Source organism: Apodemus sylvaticus, chromosome 3 (assembly GCF_947179515.1).
Source record: "Apodemus sylvaticus chromosome 3, mApoSyl1.1, whole genome shotgun sequence".
NCBI lineage: Eukaryota > Metazoa > Chordata > Mammalia > Rodentia > Muridae > Apodemus > Apodemus sylvaticus.
The window spans coordinates 115,729,708-115,749,510 of NC_067474.1; the positions used below are offsets into that span (position 1 = coordinate 115,729,708).

A 19,803-nucleotide genomic window follows, 5' to 3' on the forward strand; every position below is an offset into this window, starting at 1 on the left:
TTGGAGAGTTAGGTAGTAGTCTTGCTCACCCTGTTTTATGGGACACTGAGGAGCATTGGTGTCAGATGGTTTGGTGGACTTGAGCAGTCAATCTAGTGGTAGATTTTTTCCTTGTTAGGAGACTTTATGTTACTACTTCAGCCTTGCTGTTTTGTGATCTTTCTCTGTTGTTCATATCTTACTGATTTTCCTATTGATCATAGGTGTCTAGGAATTTATACATTTCCTACATTTGCCATGTTTTTAAATATAAAATTCAAAAATATCCCTTTATGATAATTTGTATTTTATTGTACTTATTAACAATGAAGTTGTAAATTTTTACCTCTAGGTGTACTAATTGGGCCGGATCCCTCTAGTTAGTTCGGATTAGAATTTGCTGGGCGGTGGTGACGCATGCCTTTAATCCCAGCACTTGGGAGGCAGAGGCAGGCAGATTTCTGAGAGGCCAGCCTGGTCTACAGGTGAGTTCCAGGTCAGCCAGTGCTGTACAGAGAAACCCTGTCTCAAAAAAACAAAACCAAAAAAAAAAAAAAAAAGAATTTGCTAATCATACTTTTTCAAAGAACCTACTGTTTGGTATCTGCCATTTCTTTAGCCCCTAATTAATGAAATTCATTCATTAATTACTGCCCTGTTCATATTCCTGTGATCTACTGCTTTGGGGTTTGCCTTGTTCCGTTTTTTCTAAGACATTGAGGTACATAATCCTATCATCTGATTGAGACACAAAATCTTGTCTAATCTAATCTGTTATTTTTCAATGTAAAGATTTGGGGTACTGAAATAACTATAAACTTTTTTATATCCAATTTTTTGTATCCAAAAGCTATGTTGTTGTTGTTATTATTATTATTATTATTATTATTATTATTATTATTATTAACGTATAATTTCCTTCATGATTTTGTCACTGATCAGGCTAGTTTATTCAAGATGTCCCATCTCCAGGTATAGGTGTACCATCTGTGATGCCTCTTACTAGTGATTTCTAGCTTCGTTTTTGTATGCTATAAGATGCAAGAAGTTATTCCAGTTCATATGTGTTTGTTGACAATGGCTTTATGGCCCAGAATGTGATCAGTTTTAGAGAAGATAGCAGCTTTGGCTGTTTTGTAGATTTGTTAACTGCATTTGGTCTGTGGTGTAGTTTAACTCTGAGATTTCTAAGTTGATTTTTCAGTTTGAATAACCTATCTAAAGAGTGGGGTACTGAAATAACAGTTATTGTATCAGGCCCTATCTGACCTTTAATGAAACTGGAGCCCCAGGATATGATGCATGGGTATTTGTAGTTATCTCCATGAATTGTTGCTTTTATTAGTATTCAATAGCCTCCTTTATCTATTTTTATTTGGTTCCCAGTGTATTTGTCAGACAACCCAATAACTGCTGGCTTATTTTCCAGTTCTTTTTTTTTTAAGAAAATATTCATTTCCTTGTTTATTTGTTATTAAATAATATACCCTCCAGGTGTTCTATTTTCTATCTCAGAAATCATACCCTGACCCCTGTCAAGTTGAAAAGTAGTTGTGCCACATGGCCATGCACCTATTCACCACCATTACACTGAAGCTACACATTATGCTGATTTTTTATCTACTATTTTTCTTTTGCCAGAATTCACACAAGATAGGCCATGTGGTATAAAGTTTGCCCACTTCTTCTGGAAACTTTTAAATATCATAAATGTTCTTTGTTCTACGGGCCATATCTTGCTATATATGATTGCTATCTTTCCTAACTCAGCTCCTCCTCTGTTTTAAAGGGAAGATTCACTCTTACTCTTCTTATAAATCCCTGCCATGCTATGTATGGCATCATCCCTAGTATGATGGCCTATCTCTCCTAATTGCTCTTCACTTTAAGATACAGACACTTACCATTCCACACCTTCATTCCAGGGTGCTGAGACTCTCCAAATCAAGCACATTCTGAATGATGCTTTTATGGCATCTCCTTTCTCAAAACTGTGTTTTGTTCTAACACTTATTGGATTCAACTTTTGAGATAGGATCTCAGATGGTAGCTCAGGCTGCCAAGGGGCTCACTATGTAGCCCATGCTGGCATTGGCATGGCAGTGTTACCCATCTTGCCTCAAAAATGTTGAGATTACAAATGTGAATCACCACATCCATTACTATGGAAAGAACCCAGGTATCCCTCAACAGAAGAGTGGATGCAAAAAATGTGGTATATATACACAATGAAGTACTATCCAGCCATTAGAAACAATGAATTCATGAAATTCTTAGGCAAATGGATGGAGCTGGAGAATATCATACTAAGTGAGGTAACCCAGTCTCAAAAGATCAGTCATGGTATGCACTCACTAATAAGTGGATATTAACCTAGAAAACTGGAATGCCCAAAACATAATCCACACATCAAACGAGGTACAAGAAGAACGGAGGAGTGGCCCCTTGTTCTGGAAAGACTCAGTGAAGCAGTATAGGGAAAAACCAGAACAGGGAAGTGGGAAGGGGTGGGTGGGAGAACAGGGGGAGTGAAGGGGGCTTATGGGACTTTCTGGGAGTGGGGGGCTAGAAAAGGGGAAATAATTTGAAATGTAAATAAAAAATATATCGAATAAAAGAATACAATAAAATACAATGGTTTATATAAAAGTTAGATAGGAAAAAAAACAACAGAAAAGAGAAGACACAAGAATCAGAGGCCTCTTTGTTCACCCAGTCAGGAATACTAAACTGAGAGCTATTGCACAAGACTTTGTCTAGATCTGTGCAGGCTCTTTGACTGCTGCTTCAATTTCTTAGAGTTCATATGATCTTTGCCTCTGTTTTCATGTGCTCAACAATGAAAACAAGAATAACAAGACCCTATGATGACACTATGAAATCCCTATCTACAAGCTACAAAGGCATCCTCAAAGTCATCAGCCTAGTCAACTTCCTGTCCTTTATCTTCTACACCTGGATAATAGAGAGAAGACACACCTTTGCTAAGTCATTGACATGTGCCATAGAAGCACTACACATCAAATAAGCAGACCATCATGTCTCAGTGACACAGGATTTTTTTCCTTTGTTGAAGATTTGAAGTCATTTTTTTTTTGTTCAGTAGTAGATTTTCATGTAGAGAATTGCATCCTCTTCTGAAATCCGATCATATATCAGTAGAGATTTGTGAAGAGCTATATGTGATCTTATCTGGCATGTATCAGCAAAACTATAATTGAACCAAAGAAATGAAGACATTTTATCCAGTTCTTTTTCTTCAGCCCTTGACTTAGTCTGTCAGCACCTTTGCCAGGGAGGTGTGTTTCTTGGTGAGGACAGCTAGTTGACTCTTGTTAATCTGCATGTCTTTAAGATGAGTGGAGGCCATTTGCTCACGCTCAAGGTTACTGTTGAGGATGCAGTTGTGTTGGCTGGGTTATCATTCTTTTCTTTCTCCCTGTGAGTATTACGGTTTGCTTAGTTGCTTGTGTTGGGCATGAGACATTCCTAACCGTATTCATCTTCTCATGAAATTTATTCTTTCCTGTGCTCTCACCATCAAGGCTTTCTTCCCCTTCAGTGTTTTAGGAATCCTTTAAATACCCTCGCAGTGCTGGCTGGGTGGTGTTCCTAGATTTTGACACTCTCCAGTTGTTTTTCTCTTTGGCCTAGAGCCTGTTTTCTTATCTTGACAGTTCTTTACATGCTCAGCTTCTAACATACCATATTGCCTTAGTTTGTGCTTGTCTTGGAATGTCCAACAAATATGTCAGTTTTTAAAAGGTTCCAGTTGTTGCACTATTGGTTGACAATTTGTTCTGTATGTTCAGGCCATGTAATAGCTTATTCCAGGCTTTCCTGTCAGCCTTCTGCTCGCCATAGCTGTCTTCCAGGGCTGTTCCCCATCTGGGAACTGTGGCAGGAGGGTTCAGGCTCCCTTATTTACCCTCTTCCCAGGGCCCCGGGGTTGCTCAGTTTTAAGCAGTAGATTAGCTCTCAAGGTGACCCTTGGGGAACTTATCTCTGCTCCTAAAGAGTTTCATTGTAAGTCACTGCATTGGCATGACAGGCAGCTGGAATTTAAGACTTGGATAGCACCCTAACCATAACCATAACCATAACCATAACCATAACCATAACCATAACCATAACCATAACCATAACCCTTGTGGCCTGTCCTGTGAGTAGGACTGCTGTTCTCTTCACTTGGGACTCCTGTCCTACCTGTTGAGTGAGGTTTCAGCTTTGCCTCTGCTGCTGGGAGCTACTGAGTGTGGCTATCTCTCTTCCTTTTTTGCCCTTTCCTGTTTCTCTGCACTCTTCAGCTGCCCTGACCTCTTGACATTCTTGCTTTGTTTTTCTCTTTGGCCTAGAGCCTGTCTTTTTCTTATCTTGACATTTCTTCTTCACATGGTCAGCTTCTAGCCTGCCATATTGCCATAGATTTTTAAAAGTTATTTTTCTGTTGGTGATTTTTAATTGTTCATGATTGGAAAATGTAATCTGTGTTGTTGATCTGGAGATAAGGTAATGTCATGCACTTTGTGTCTTGTTATGTGGCCAGTTTCTCTTGAGTGTGGCATTCAGGCTTGGAAATGGATCATGCACTGTGCTCGCAGCTTATAAAGTCATGTGTGCACACACATGTGCAGGAAGACACGACCTCTCCAGCTTTTCTCTTTCCCTTATTTCTTTACTGTTGTAATCTGCTAGTGTCCTAGAAGCTTTGCTCTATAATGGTCAGTTTTTCTATTTCTACACATTCTGTGGTCACTGCTCCAGATTCTTGATAGGCGTCTGTTGGTGATACACCGGTGGTGTTATCAGTACATGTGTCTTTGAAAGGTTCCCTCTCTGATGTTACCCTGGCTTCTTCCGCTTTCTGTGGTTTATATTTGCTATCCCTTCATCTTAGCCTTTATGTGTATGCATTTTTTATTGTGTGTGTCTGAAAGCTAACATTTAAAAAATAATCTATGGAAGTCCATGTCTTTTTACACATGCATTTGAAACATCTTTTAATGTGTGTTCTGATTTTTGTCCACTTGGTGTTTTAGGTCTCTTATTTCCTTATGTTTTCCTTTGACTACATGTTTTGCATCCCCCCCCTCCCCCCCCGCCCCCCCCCCCCCCCCCCGGTATTTCTGACTTTTGGAACTGTCTTCTGCTTGCCAGCTGTGCATTTTATCTTTTAATTTTTCTTTTCTTTCTTTCTTTATTTGAAGACGGTCTCACTATGTAGCCCTCAATGTCCAGGAACTCACTATTAGACCAGGCTGACCAGAAACTTAAAGCTCCACCTGCTTCTGACCCCTCAGTGCTGGGGTTGAAGGTGTGCACCACAACGCCTGGCAGTTTCTTTCATTTTTAAAAATTGTATGTGCATAGGTGTTCTGTCTGATAAATGATACATGCATGCAGTGCTTATGGAGGCCAGGAGAGGGGTTCAGGTCGTCTGGCACTAGCGTTACAGACTGTTGTGAGCTGCTGTGTGCCTGCTAGGGCTTGAGTCCAGGTCCCCTGGAAGGGCAGCAGCCAATGTTCTGAACTGCTAGTCCTCTCTCCAGCCCCTTATCTTTTAAGAGTGGGGTTGGGGAAGCAAGCACACACTTGTGCCACAGTGTGCAGTGGAGGTCATAGGTCACCTTTTTCCAAAGTCACTTCTCCTTCCACCTTGCTTTGAGGCCAAGCTTCCTTCACTGTGCTGTGTGTTCTAGGCTAGGTGGCCTGATCATTCTGGCTGATTCTCCTGTCTCTACCTCCCATCTATGCTGGGTTTGCCTTACAGGTACATACCTGCCTCTGCATTTGACTTTTTATGTAGGGTCTGGGGTTTGTGGCAAGTGCATTTACTGGGTAAGCCATCCTCCCAGGCTGCGTTTCATCTCTTTCCTACTGGTAATTGCTCCTAACTCAGCGATACCCTTTCCTTTCTTAGCACCCTTGTCTTTCCACTTAGCTCATCTCCTGCCATTCTATTTCCTCCTTCCTACCCACTTACAATTATTCCCAGTTCCTTACTTTAGAATTACCCTGGATGTTACATGGGCCTGGCTATTACAAAGTTATGATGGGATACTTTAACTTCCATATGTCACGCAACACTGTCTTGTATTTGCCTCTTTTCTGACTGCGACATTTCCTCCCAGGGAGATTTGAATGAAGCTATTCATGTGGCCAGAGCTTTGCAGAGTACGGGCAGCTGGGAACAGTTTCCATCTTGCTCATCCTTGAGCATTAGCCCTCTGAATGTATAGATGTAACTTGGGAAGTTTTCCCCTTAGCACTAGATTAGTATTGGTTTGTCATCTTCCTAATCTGTGTTTCTAGGGAGAAACTGTTCACAGTTGGCTCCTTGTTCTTTGGGAGATGTATTCTCATTGGAAGCTTTTCATAGCATTTTCTTTTTTTTTTTAATTTGTGCTTTGGTGTTTGTCAGTTTTATGACCACTCTGAGTAGATGTGTATTCTTTAGCTATATACTTGGAACCCCAGTGGCTGACCATTGTCTCTAAGCTCCTTAGGTCCTCCGTCTTTAATAAGATGCATTTCTCAGCTATTTCCAAAGATGCTCCTATTGAACAAGTCCTGGCCCTTTGCTCCTGACCCCTGGCCCCTGTCACCTTGCTGCTGCTGCTGCTGCTGCTGCTGCTGCTGCTGCTGCTACCCTCACCTTTCCCTTACTAATTTTGCTCTTATTAATTTTGTTTGCATCTTTTGTTTCTTTAACCTGCTCCTTTAGATCACTGATTTCTTTTGAATCATGGTTGTTTAACCATTTAACATGCCCGATAAAGCACAGGATGCAGGGTCAGTGGAATGCTCTGTGAGTTTCTGAAACCTTTATCTATAGAGTAGGGACACCCATGCGGATTTATGGGCTTGCTTTTGAGGGCTTGGGATCTAGTCTGTGTGACACATTTGGAACAGTACTATTTATAGGAAGCAAAGGCCGACTTTCTCTCTGTATGTTCGTTTTTCATGCTAGTAGTTCCCACTGGGCCTTTGTAACTGAGCGTCCTTGCTCATGTTAAAAAAAAATTCCTCTGCCCTTTTTAAGGCTGCTTATCTATTTTGGGGACATCTGTCATGCTCAGTGGGTGATCTTAGTTTCCTGTCCATTACCTCCACTTTCTCTTGTCACAAGCAGTGCTGCCTGTTACCTTTGTTTGAGTGGCTCTAGTCCCCAGATGTCAGGTTATTGTTTTCTTTAAATACATATTTTGCGGGGAGGGTGTTGTCAGCTTCCTTGTATGCCAGTGTTTATAGGTTAGCGAAGGGGTCGGTGTATATCTCAGTGGTAGAGCAGTGTACTACTCAAAAGCCTCTGTACACACACACACACACACACACACACACACACATTGGCTATGAGAATTTGATAGGGAAAGGGATGATGGGAAGACTAGAGGAGAAACCTGGGTTTGTTAGGATTTAGGCAGAGAGAGCTCCAGCTTACCGTCCTCTGGGCTTTCCCCACCACACTGGCACTGCCTCCACCCAGCCCTACATTTCCTAGTTTCCTCAGCGTGATCCCTCACTGTAGTTGTGGGTGTGAGGGGCTGAGGATGCTCCTAGACAGAAAGGAGATGGCCTGTGAGCAGCGTCGGCCCACCCCAGGGCTATCTGGCCCTCTACCGTGTGCTTTCGTACCACCTGCCACTAAATCTTGTTTCTGAGGCATCAGTGGGCACATGCTGCTCTTTTCTGGACAGCTGTGCTGCCCGGAGATCCCAGCTCCCCTGAAGGAATGATGGAGAAGGCTGTGTAGTACTACCTGCCTAAGCCCTCCCTGAGCTCTTGAGGACCTAGGCTTTCTTGCCCTCTATACATGTCTGCCTGTGCACTTTCTAGCTTCTTGTCAGCGCCATGTCTATTTCTTGAGTTTGTATTTCTTTCCCTCTCAATTTGATAGACTCTGGGGTTAGGAGAGAGGCCTAACTACCCTTGTCAGTTCTACCTTTTCTTGTGGCTAGATGTGTGTGTGTGTGTGTGTGTATACCTATGTATTATGTCTTTGTGTGTCTGCACATGTTCATACATATGTATATATATATATGTATGTATGTTATGTGTGTATATGTATGTGTATATAAAGATATGCATATACACAGAGAGTCTGTGTGTATATGGGGGCTTGTACATGCCACTGTGCATATTACAGAGGCTTGAGGACAATTTTGATGAGCTGTCCTGTCCTACCATGTGGGTCCTAGGATCCAAACTTGGGTTGTTAGGCTTGGCTGCAAGCACCATTACCTGCTAATCCATCTCTCTACCCCTACACCCAGCTTTTTTTCTTGTAGGTTCTAGGGGCTCTGAACCCCAGTCCTCATTCACATGACAAGTGCTTTATCCAATGAGCCATCTCACCAGCTCTCAGAAGGCTTTTTAAAACTAAAAGGTGATTCACATTTTTAGGTAGCTGGGCAGCTTAGTTCATCTCTATTTTACTGTAGAGAATTATGTGAATGAAATAAAGTATCAGGAGAGGATAATTTTCTTTGAAAATCAAGATACATTCTCCCACATTGGATCCACCAACAGTCTAGAAAGGCTTCCTGTAGTGTGTGGGGGGAGGAGGTCCTAGTGTTGTGCTGGTGAGTTAACACTTTGCTAGGAAATCCATTTCTCCTTAGTATTGTCTTGTTTGTGTTTTTTAATTAGACTTGTGGTATTAAACTGTTTTTTTGAAGCTGGTTGGTGTTAGACAGATGTCGGATGAAGACTGTGTGTCATGGGTAGTTCTAGGACATGCACCATCATAGTAGAGGGCTGTGGTAGGAAGCACTCAGTAATATAAAGCAAGTTGTGTTTGTCAGAGAATATGTCCTACGTGAGTGGTTGTAGGAGGAACGCCATTGGACTCTGTTTGGTTTGCATTTAATGCTTCTGCTGTTTTCTCTGTCCACGCTGAAGATGCACAGTAATCAAAAGGGATTACTGCCAGAACCCAATCCGGTCCAGATCATGAAAAGTTTAAACAATCCTGCCATGTTACAAGTTCTTCTGCAGCCCCAGCTGTGTGGCCGAGCCGTGAAGCCAGGTAAGCAGCAAGTGTCCTCCCTGAGCGCAGCCTGTAGCATGATTTGCTTGTCCTGCGTTGTATGCAGGATGTAAAAAATGCATTGCGTGTTAAAATGCACTTACGCATGTATAGCGCCTTTCTAGAACTATTCACGATCATTAATCAGTTACGTGAGGTGGTACTTCGCCTTGGCTGTTTGGTAGATACAATCTAGTTTTGTGGTTCCGTTTTCTGTACCATTAGTGAATGTTAACTATGAAGCCTTCAGTTGAGCTCTTTGTTGCAGAGAACTTCTAAACCCAGTAATAATGGCACACACTACCCTGCCTGGATGAGCCCAGAGCATGGCGCTGTCTCTCTAACTGTTCTGGTGGACTTGCCTTGTTGAATATACATATTTGTTTCATCTCCATCTTTCTCTGTCCTAAAGAACAAACTAGTTTCCCTTTGCCGCAGCCGACAGAAGCGCCGTCTTCTGATTACCCAGGTCTTTGTGTTCACTGTCTACTGACTACCAAGCTGTTTGCTTTTCTCCTTCCGGAATTTCCTTCTGAAACAAACAGCTTTATGTACACAAGGTTTCTGTGTTAGTATTATGAGGAAATGATGCCCGTATTCAATGCTCAAGTTTAGGATAAATAGATTTAGTGTAAGCATCCTCAGTGTGTTTATTCCAGCTCAGTCCCCACTGGCCTGATGTCCACTCCCATGCTAAGCCACACTGATGACCCACGCATTAATGGTGCCGTCCTCTGGGTGGCTACTTCACTTTAAACTCCAGCTACAAGTTAAGGATTCTCTGGGCTATCTGAACTTCTGACCAGCCAGCTATACACATTTGGGAGTTGCCAGGACCCTTCAGTTTGGTAATCCTCCGGAATGTCTTAGAGAATTCAGGATAGCATCATATTTATGATTATAATTTTACCAGAACGGATCTAACGGGAGTAGGCAAACGAAAGACAGTAGTGTGAGGATTCCTCGTGCATTTAGGCCATGACATGTCAGCATGCTGTTGGTGTGGGGGTTTTAAAAAAGTATTGTTAGTGACAGTTTCCCACATGTATATAAAGTTTCCTGGTCACTCTTTGCTTTCTCTAATATCCTTCCCATCCCTGTCACCTGCCCCCAGCCCTACCAGGCCCTTTCCCAAGCTCATGACGTTTGTTTCATTTTATGACCTGTTTAATCGGCCGCCCATGAGACCATTGGATTGAGACTATCCATTTGAGCCTGGTGGGGTAACCAGGAGGTCCATTGCTGAGGACAGTGAATCCTTCCCGAACTGACCAGTACCAAACGGTCCAGCATGAGGGTGGCTTAGTTAGGGCTTTGCTGCTGTGAACAGACACCATGCCCAAGGCAACATGGTGTCCTTATAAGGACAGCATTTAATTGGGGCTGGCTTACAGGTTCAGAGGTTCAGTCTGTTGTCATCAAGGCAGGAACATAGCAGCATCCAGGTAGATATGAGACTGAAGTTGCTAGGAGTTCTATATTTTCATCCAAAGACAGAAGACTGTCCTCAAGCAGCTGGGAGGAGGATCTTAAAGCCCACCTCCGTAGTGACACCCTGACACACTTCTCCAACAAGGCCACACCTCTTCCATCAAGGCCACACCTCCTAATAGTGCCACTCTCTGAGCTAGGCATATTCAGACAACCACAGAGGGGTGGGGAGGGCCTCCTGAGCCTGTCTTCTGTCTATGCCTGAGTGTTGGTAGGACCATTCTTGTACCACCCCAGGGCAGGCATCTACAGCTGCCGTGAGACTGTGATGGTCATGGCTGTGTCTTACCCAGAAGACACGTGGCTCAGCTCTCTTCTGTCTTCCTCCTCTTAGGTCCTTTTCCCACTGTGTTCCCTGAGCCTTAGAGGAGTTGGTATAAAAGCCATTTTAGGGCTGAGCATTGATTAGTCATAAACTCTCAACACTTTGTGAGGCCATGAGTCTCCGAGTTGCATTCACCATTGTTCTCGTGAAAGAGGCCTCTCTAATGACGACTGAGAGCAGCACTTTTCTATCGATACAGACATAACTATTTAGAGGGTAGTCTGACACATTTGCTAAATAGCAATACTCAGCTCTCTTTCTAGGGCTCCTTGTCTCCCTGGCCATGGGTTTTGACCAGGTTTGTAGTATGAGGCATGGATTCCCTCCTGTGCATCAAGTCTCAGGTCCAATCAGAGAACTGTTGGTTGGTTATCCCCATAACAGTACAGCTGTTGCTCAAATGGACTTATCTTGCAGGACTATGAAAACTTAGCAGCAGGGACGAAGCTTCAGCTCAGTTCTAGCTTGGTTTTCTTTTTTTATCATGACTCAAGGCTATGTAGCGTGTATAGTGTGCTTTCTATTGTCAGGCTAAATACAGTGGCCAAAAACAACTTGGAGAGGATAAGGTTATAGGTCCCACAGTTGATCACTGAGGGAAGATAGGGCATGAACTCGAGCAGGAGCCGAGGTGTGGACCATAGGAGAGTTCTTACTGGTTTACTCATCACTGCCTTCTCAGCTTGCCTGTTCATACCTCCCAGGACCGCCTGCCCAGGGGTGGCCTCACCCACACTGGGCGGGGCCGGCCCACATCAATCATTGGTCAAGAAAATGCCCCATAGGCGGGCCCATAAGATAGTCTATGGAAGCATTTTCTCAGTTGAGACTCTGTCTTCTTAGATGATGGTAGTATGTGTCTAGATGACAAGACAAACAATAAAACCAAAATACCAAAATCCCTACGTAGCTCAAAGGGGCACCTTACCCTTGATGCTGAGGGTTTTGTTAATAACTCACAGCTTCTGGGAGCCCCTTTCCCCAGCCATGCAGCATCTTTTTAAGGGTTGGAACTTTAATGGGAGTTTTTCTGTGTGGAAAACAATCCCCTTCCCCTCCCTCGCCCCCCCCCCCCCCCGCAAATGTATTACATGTACATTTTCTGTATTGTCCTTAAACGTGGTGTCCTAGACATGACACCCTCCTGTAGGCTCGTGATCATAGCGCAGTTTGCAGTAGTCCTTTGTTCTGGTGATGACATGATTTCTTGTGATGCATTCCAAGATTGCACTCACATTTAATGATGCGTACTGTGCTCTTGGGTATGTAAGGGACATGTCATCCACACCTTTGGATTGTGGGCATCTTTAGTAATTCTGACCCACTATTATTTCTCTCTCCACTCCAGTTTTATAATTGCATTGGTTTGTGGTCATTGGGTATATGGTTTTGTTTTGATTTTAAGCTTTTATTTTTTAATTTTAAAATTATTTGCATAGGGGATGGGTTTGTATACATGAATGAAGATCCCTAGAGTGGAGTTAAAGGCAGCTGTGAGCTACCTGACATGGGTGCTGGGAACCAAACTCTGGTCCTCTGCAAAAGCACTGTTTCTTTCATCATTATGCTATCTCTCCTATCCTGTGAGTATGGTTATTTTCGTTTGTTTGTTTTTGTTTGTTTGTTATTGTCTTTTATGTTTAATGTTACTGTCTCTATTTTAAGATGTTTTGATATTTACACAGATGGAGCAATTATTTCCTGGCTTTGTTTGGGTTGGTGAGGGAAGAAGAGTACATCTGTACCTCAGTGAGCATGAGTCGGCTAGAGAATGCATGCAAATTCCACTTTGTATTTTCTTGGGCAGTAGGTGGTTGCTAGGGAATTATGTCCTTTCCAGGTCGAGGTAAAATTGCAATGAAGATTTGTCTTTCTTTACGTCTGTACTTTTATTTCGGGTTGTAGACTTGAGTCATGAGGTTGATGCACATTTAAGTTGTAGACTCCAGGTACATTAGCACACTGGCTCACATGCTGTATATATAGTACTTTTTAACTGAACCTTTCTGTAGAGTGAGCAGGCATATGTTAACTTGGTGTGTTAACTTGGTTATGTTTTGTTCTTGAGATAGGGACTCACTAACTGGGAATACAGGCATACCATAGTATTTGTTCTGTTCCATGTACATTATGAAAAGGCATCATAATCTTTTCAATTGTTTGTTTTTTAAAGATTTATTTGTATTATGCATATGAGTGCTCTATATGGAAGTATACCTGCCCACCAGAAGAGGACATCAGAACTCATTACAGATGGTTGTGAGCTATCATGTGGTTGCTGGGAATTGAACTCAGGACCTCTGGAAGAGCAGCCGGTGCTTTTAACCTTTGAGCCATCTCTCCAGCCCTACTGTGACCTTTTCTGAATGCTACTCTGTGATATATTACAATAGTAGATATCATTTTTCCATAGTAATAATTAAGTGAAATCAATTCTGTGTTTTCTATTTCATGGTTCTTTATTCTCTGTATATTATCTATTCTGAAAATATCCCCTCTGAAATGTACATGGTATTTGGACACAGACTTAAGAGTGTAGTTACCCTTCATTCCTCTTATCTCTGTGTACAGTTTGTTTCTTTGGAGACAAGGTCTCACTGTGTTATTCCTGGCTGGCCTGGAACTTGCTAGGTAGACAAGGCTAGCCTCAAACCCACAGCTATCTGCCTATCTCTGACCCGAGTGCTAGAATTAAAGGCACTTGCTACCATGCTTTGTTGTGTGTAGTCATGGTGCATCTTTTTAGTTTTAGGATATAAGAATTTCTGTGCATATATTATCTTCTCTAAAGGGTTTTCCATAAGGCTTTTAAGGATGAGGGTTGCATCTTTACTCTTGCCCTTCCTTCTGACAAAAATCTCCCAAACGCATGACACAAAGAAGACCGAAGAACTGTCTCACCGATTAAGAGCGCTTGTTCTTGCTGAGGACCAAGGTTCGGTTCCCAACACCCACACGGTTGTAACTCCATGCTCCAGGGACCCCACACACACCCTCCTCTGATCTTCTTGGCCATCAGTCACTCACATGGTGCATATTCATATGTGTAGGCAAAACACCCACACCTAAGACACTAAGCAGCAACCAAGGCCTCCCCGGATACTGTGGTACCAGCAGACGAGGCCAGCCATGCCAAAGGCCAGAGGCAGGCAAGCCTTTGGTGCTTGACACTTAAAGACAGAAAGTGCTGGAATTCTAAAGCAGATTCCAGGAGCGAATCACCAGGAGATGATGAAAGGGTGTAAAAGAAATGTTCTGGGGACATGTTGTATTCGGAATTCCTTATGTCACATAGTTACGGTTTTCTGTTGACTGATCTTCTCTACAGTTCTCGGAGTCACACCCAGCTTGTCTCACCTGCTGAGTCCGGCCCTCCCCTCCGCGCTCTTACACTTCAGTAAAGCACAGCAGGTGTGTACTCGGCACTGGGTACTGAAGCACTGACCATTTGGAGTGGATACTTTCGTCTCTCCCAACCTCTCAAGACACAATTCTGCGTAGCTTAGGATGACTCTCCTCTATCCATCCATCCCCCAAGGACTGGAATTTGCCAGTGTGCCAGACCTCATCAAGAAGTTAATTGAGCATTTTACCTTTTAAAAAATATCCTGCCTGCCTCCCACCCTTTGTTGTGGGGATTGTCCTAGAGTTTATCGATGCAGCCAGTGCTCTGCCGCTGAACTGTGCCTCCAGCTTCTTCGTGATTTTGATAGTCTTGCTGTAGTTGCTAAGGGTGGCCTTGAACTCATATGGTAAGCAGGTAGACCATTGAACTTGGCATCCTCCTGCCTCAGCCTCCTGAGTAGCTGGAATTATAGGCCTGTGCAGTTAGAGCTGGCAGAGAGCATCGTTATGATAGCTGTGTTTAGTCACAAGAGGCGTGTATGTAATCTTGCTAATGACAACAGCACAGACAAATGAACCTACCAACTCCTGCTTGTAGAGGATTAAGAGCACAATACTTTTGTGATATATTTTTGCTAGATAATGATTAGGTTTTTCTCTCTCTCCCTGTGTGTGGTGGGGGTGGGCAGAGACAGGCAGAATGTGTGCCATGGGTGTATATGTGGAGGTCAGAGGGCAGCCTTGGGCGCCAGTCCTTGCCTTCTACCCTGTTTGAGGCAGGACATGTTTGCTGTTGCACATGCCAGGTTAGCAGGCTCTCAGGTTTCGGGGAGATGCTCTCTTCTCCATCCCACCCTGTCCCCCATTTCCCCAGTCTCTGCTTCAAAGGGTATGATGGCTTGAGTCAGATATGCTGCCTTGCACCTGTAATCCCAGCACTGGGGAGGCCAAGGCTGGAGGATGACTGCATTTAAGATAGCTTTAAGGTAGGGCTACATAGTAAATTCCAGGCCAGCCTGGACTACAGAGTGAGATTCTGTCTCAAAACAACAGTAAAAAACCCAACAACAAAACAGTAAGAAAAACAAACATTAATTATAGTCAAATCTAAGCAGTAATAGGAAAGAGATTCAGATAGTTGGTTATATCCTGTTAGGACAGTGGGTCTCAGCCTGGAAGTTGCAACCCCTTTGAGGGTCACATAACCCTCAATCAAATATCCTACCTCTCAGATATTTACATTATGATTCATAACAATCAAATATGTTCATTATGATTCAGACCAGTAAAATTACAGTTCTAAAGTAGCAATGAAGTAATTTCATGGTCAGAGGTCACCACAACATGAGGAACATGGGTCACAGCATTAGGAAGGTTGAGAACCACGGTGTTAGGAGGTGTAGTGTTAGCTTTTAAGGCCTGCATCTCCTCTATCTGGACTCATTGCATCCGACCCTCCCAGAAGGGCCTGCTCACTCCTCCAGGGTCTGTCCCCTTGGCCAGGGCTGTCCTATCATCACCCTGACCCAGACTTCCCCTAAACAGCCTTCAGACCTCAGGGTACACATTAGGTCCTCAAGAGAGCCTCTCTGACTCTCTAGTCTAAACTCCCCAGTGTGTGTCCACGGATCTGTGTGTAGTTTTCCTCATAGAACTGCCTTTGGAATCTTGTTTGTTTTTTATTTAAAGTTTCCTTTCCAGGAACATGATACACAGAGGCAAATCTTATTGCATTTATCACTAGGTAGCATACTACCCTCTTGGTAAAAAGAGTGCAATCAATCTTGTCAAGTGATTAAATCAATAAATAAATTCATATTTCCCATCATTAAAGCCAGGAAGGGGGTGTGGGGAGAGACGGCTAACTGAGGATGTGGAATGGGTCTCCTAACTGTACATTCGAGGACACTCCCTGAGTGAGGATGAGAGTGGATTAAGACACATTAAGAAGGGTTTTTTTTTTCTTTTCAAGACAGTTTTCTCTGTAGCCCTAGCTGCCCTGGAACCCACTCTGTGGACCAGGCTAGACTTGAACTTAGAGATCCACCTGCCTCTGCCTCCCAAGGGCTGGGATTTAAGGTGTGTGCTAACCACCTGGCTAAGAAGTGCTTTCTTCTTTTTCAAACTAACTTGAGAACTGAACTTTAAGATGAGTTGATTATAGAACAAGTAACTCTTCCGCATGTAACTTGATGTCTCATTAATTCCACAGAGCTCAGCTGTGGGTAATACATCGTCCTTACTCCTTCAGAATCTTTCTCCCTTACCCTTGATACAGCAACAGTTGATGAAGTTTGACAACGCCCACACTAATAATGTAAGTATTTCATCTCGCTCATGGACTCAGCCCATGATGAAATGGTGACATTTCACATGTGTGACCGTCTCCACTGGGATCTGCTGCTTCTCCCGCCATGGGAAACTGTCTTCCTCTCTCCCCTTCTTTTATAGAAGCCTGGCTTGCTGGGAGAGCCTCCTGCCGTGGTGCTGCAGCCTGCTCTGGCCATAGGGCCACCACTTCCCCTGAAAGCGGACCTGGGACACCATGGAGAGGCACACAAAAGTAAATAACGCATTTACCAAGAAGTCCTTACGCAGTCGGCTTGGAGGCTTGAAGATGGTTTACCTATATTCCTCTCTTAACTTATAGGATAATTAAATTTGAATCTTAGTCATTTAAAATTTAAAGAGCCTCATCGCCTCGTCTGGTGTTGATATTGATATGTTATTAATGGGTTTGCCTCCATTTCAAGATGAGGCGTCCCTACTGGATGGGCTTCAATATTTCATGCAGGTTCACAGCAGCGCCAGGAGAAGACCCGGCTCCATCCGACGCTGACGTGCAGCCCACTGGGCTCAGGGCACATTACTCTTCTCTGCATTGTAAATCTAAGCCCTGTTGACTTGAAACCTTTTCAAATTATATTTTTAAATTAGTAGTTGGAAGAAGACTGACATATATGCTCTGAGCACGTGATAGGCAGAACATTTTTACTTTAGGAAAATAGAAATATACCAGAACTTTTTATTTTATTGTAGTTTAGTAAAGCACATCCAGTTTGAAGTTTATTGAAGGCTTGATGTAAACAACTCCACTGGAGATTTCAGTTCTGTAAATAGACATCCCACATTTAGTCTCTTATATCAAAAACTGGCTAATCCAGTGACCAAATAACACAGTCAGTTCCGACCGTTGAAGTTGACCAGGCGATGGTTAAATTGCCAAAAATTTTCTTGGTATGATGGGAGTCTGCCATTTTGAAAAACTTTGGCTTTCTATGACTAAAAACTATGAAAATGCTTATTCCCCATATTAATATTAGATCATATGCAGTTTGCTATCTCACGTGCTATTTTAAGAACACTGACAACTCGCTGTCTAAATAAATATATCCTAAAAGATAGAGGAGACAAAATGAATGCTCAACTGGCTAACAACCCTGTTTAGTGAATTTGTAAGATGGAAATTTTATATCAAAATTAACTTTTAATTTCTTCTTGACCTCTTGTTTTATAAGCTTTTGTTTTAATTTTTGTTTGTTTTTTTTGAGACAGGCTCTTGTGTTGCCCAGGCTGGTCTTGAACTTATGAGTTCAAGGGCTTTTCTTGCCTTAGCCCCAGCACAGTTGAGAGTGCATGCCACCGTGCCTGGCATGTCACCATGCCTGCATGTCACCATGCCTGCATGTCACCGTGCCTGGCTGACCTTTCTTTTTTTTTCTTTTTTTAAATTTTAAAATTACATTGGTTGGTTGGTTGGGGGAGGGCAGGACACATTGTGCTATGGTATGCAAGTGGTAATGGAAGACAGCTTGTGGGAGTTAGTTCTCTCCTACCCTGTAGGTCTCAGGATTTAAACCCAGGCTGGGACCAATCACCTTTCTATACTAAACCGTCTCAGCATCCCTGACTTAAAGATTTTTAAAATAAAAAAATCATACCTCATTTTCCTATGAAAAATTTTAATCATTTCAGGATGTTCCTTCCTATAAATAAAAATGCATAACTTTTGTTGATTTAGTGTTTATTCCTGGCACCCTTCAAGCACACCTCTAGTATTTAAATACCAGACTTTCCCACTTAAAAATAGTATTAATTTATATTATTTGTGGATTTCTGTGCTTCTGTCCTCGAATCACTGCCAAGTGCCAGTGGCAGGGTAAAGTCCCTGCACTGGGGAAGAGATGGGGGTGGCCACTGCCCAACAGCTGCTACCCAGGCTTGCTGCTAAATCCAAATTAACCTCAGGAAATGCTGAAGGACTCTGACCAGGAGACTCATTACTCTCTTCAAATATGGAAGCATCCAAAATGCAATGATTGGGCATTTTTAAGTACTGGTATAATTTAAACGTCAAAAAGAGATATAAGTTCCTAAAATAATAATTAAAATGTATCATTAAGATATAATATCGAGGTTATCATAGAAATTATTGAAAATGTAAAAAACCATCACTGTCAGTTTTTGCTTTCTCATGGATTTAAAACCTCCAGCCTCACCTGTTGGATCTCACAGACCTCTAATAGGTACAGAAAGGACTACTGTGTCTTGTGTAACCAGGTTCTTTTGCCTCTGTGGTTCACTACAGCGTCTAATCTGATTCCAACTCAGACGACACTGGCAGCCGGGCTGGGCATGCTGCCATTCTTCCCACATCAGCTCACTGCTGGACAAGCCGGGCCAGGGCGTGGGACCGCTCAGGAGAAGCAGTCAGCTTCCGTGAGCATCGGCGAAGCTAGTTTCCCAGGGTCGCAGCATTATCTGCAGACCTTCCCAGGCCTTCCTGCTGGAGGCCCACCGACAGGCAACCAGAAGACGCTGCAAAGCCAGCCAAAAGGCACAGAGGTAGGTTGAAAGGCAAGGGACACACACAGAAATGGATATCCCATGGCTGCCTTTCTGCTCCTTTTAGTCCCCGAATTGTGGCATTGTTCTGTGTCCTCCAATAACTCGTGTCTGGTGACTGTCCCCAGTGGTTTCAGCACCTTCGGAGCTGTGGATCCAGTTGAGACTTCTCTTGAGCTACTTTGTTAAGGGTTGAATTTCTTACTCAGTTGAGCGTTACCCGTCCCTGGAGCATAGCAAGCATTCAGCAAACAAACTGAATGAACGAGTACATCGCCGTGTGATAGACACATCACCTGCCAAGCTGGATTTCCTTGGGGCTTAGGAAGATGTCCAGACACAGTCGTATTGGCCCAGAAAGCATCAGGAACTAAAGGGGCCATGGCTCTCAAATACAGAAATAAATACTCAGGATTATACTTTCTTTTTAAAAAAGATCTATTTTATGTATGAGTACACTGTCAGGTTGTGAGCCACCACGTGATTGGTGGGAATTGAATTCAGGACCTCTGGAGAAGCACTCAGTACTCTTAACGGTTGAGCCATCACTCTATCCCAGGATTACACTTTCTTTACTGTGCTTTTTTTTTATTTTTTTATTTTTTTATTTAAATCAGATTGAAAAGGAAACTAAGCTACTTAGCTTTATTTTACCCTATACTAACCAGGACTGTTGTTTAAAAGTCTTTGATCAGAGAGTAGAGTAAGAAGTCTTTCAGGACAATATAGACTATAATAAAGGCTCATTCCATCCTATTCTGTTACGGTAACAGGGCTGCTTCTGGGTAGA

General features: G+C 42.9%; 1 protein-coding gene across 2 annotated transcripts in view; it reads left to right on the plus strand.

Moving 5' to 3' along the window:
• Raver2 (ribonucleoprotein, PTB binding 2) overlaps positions 1-19,803 on the plus strand; it is an 80,817-nt gene that overhangs the window by 47,988 nt on the left and 13,026 nt on the right. For both annotated transcript variants that reach the window (XM_052176844.1, XM_052176843.1), the window contains exons 5-9: positions 8,881-9,007; positions 14,152-14,234; positions 16,381-16,485; positions 16,620-16,731; positions 18,757-19,013. In XM_052176844.1, coding sequence (XP_052032804.1) covers positions 8,881-9,007; positions 14,152-14,234; positions 16,381-16,485; positions 16,620-16,731; positions 18,757-19,013 — 684 coding nt within the window. The remainder of the gene's footprint in view (positions 1-8,880; positions 9,008-14,151; positions 14,235-16,380; positions 16,486-16,619; positions 16,732-18,756; positions 19,014-19,803) is intronic.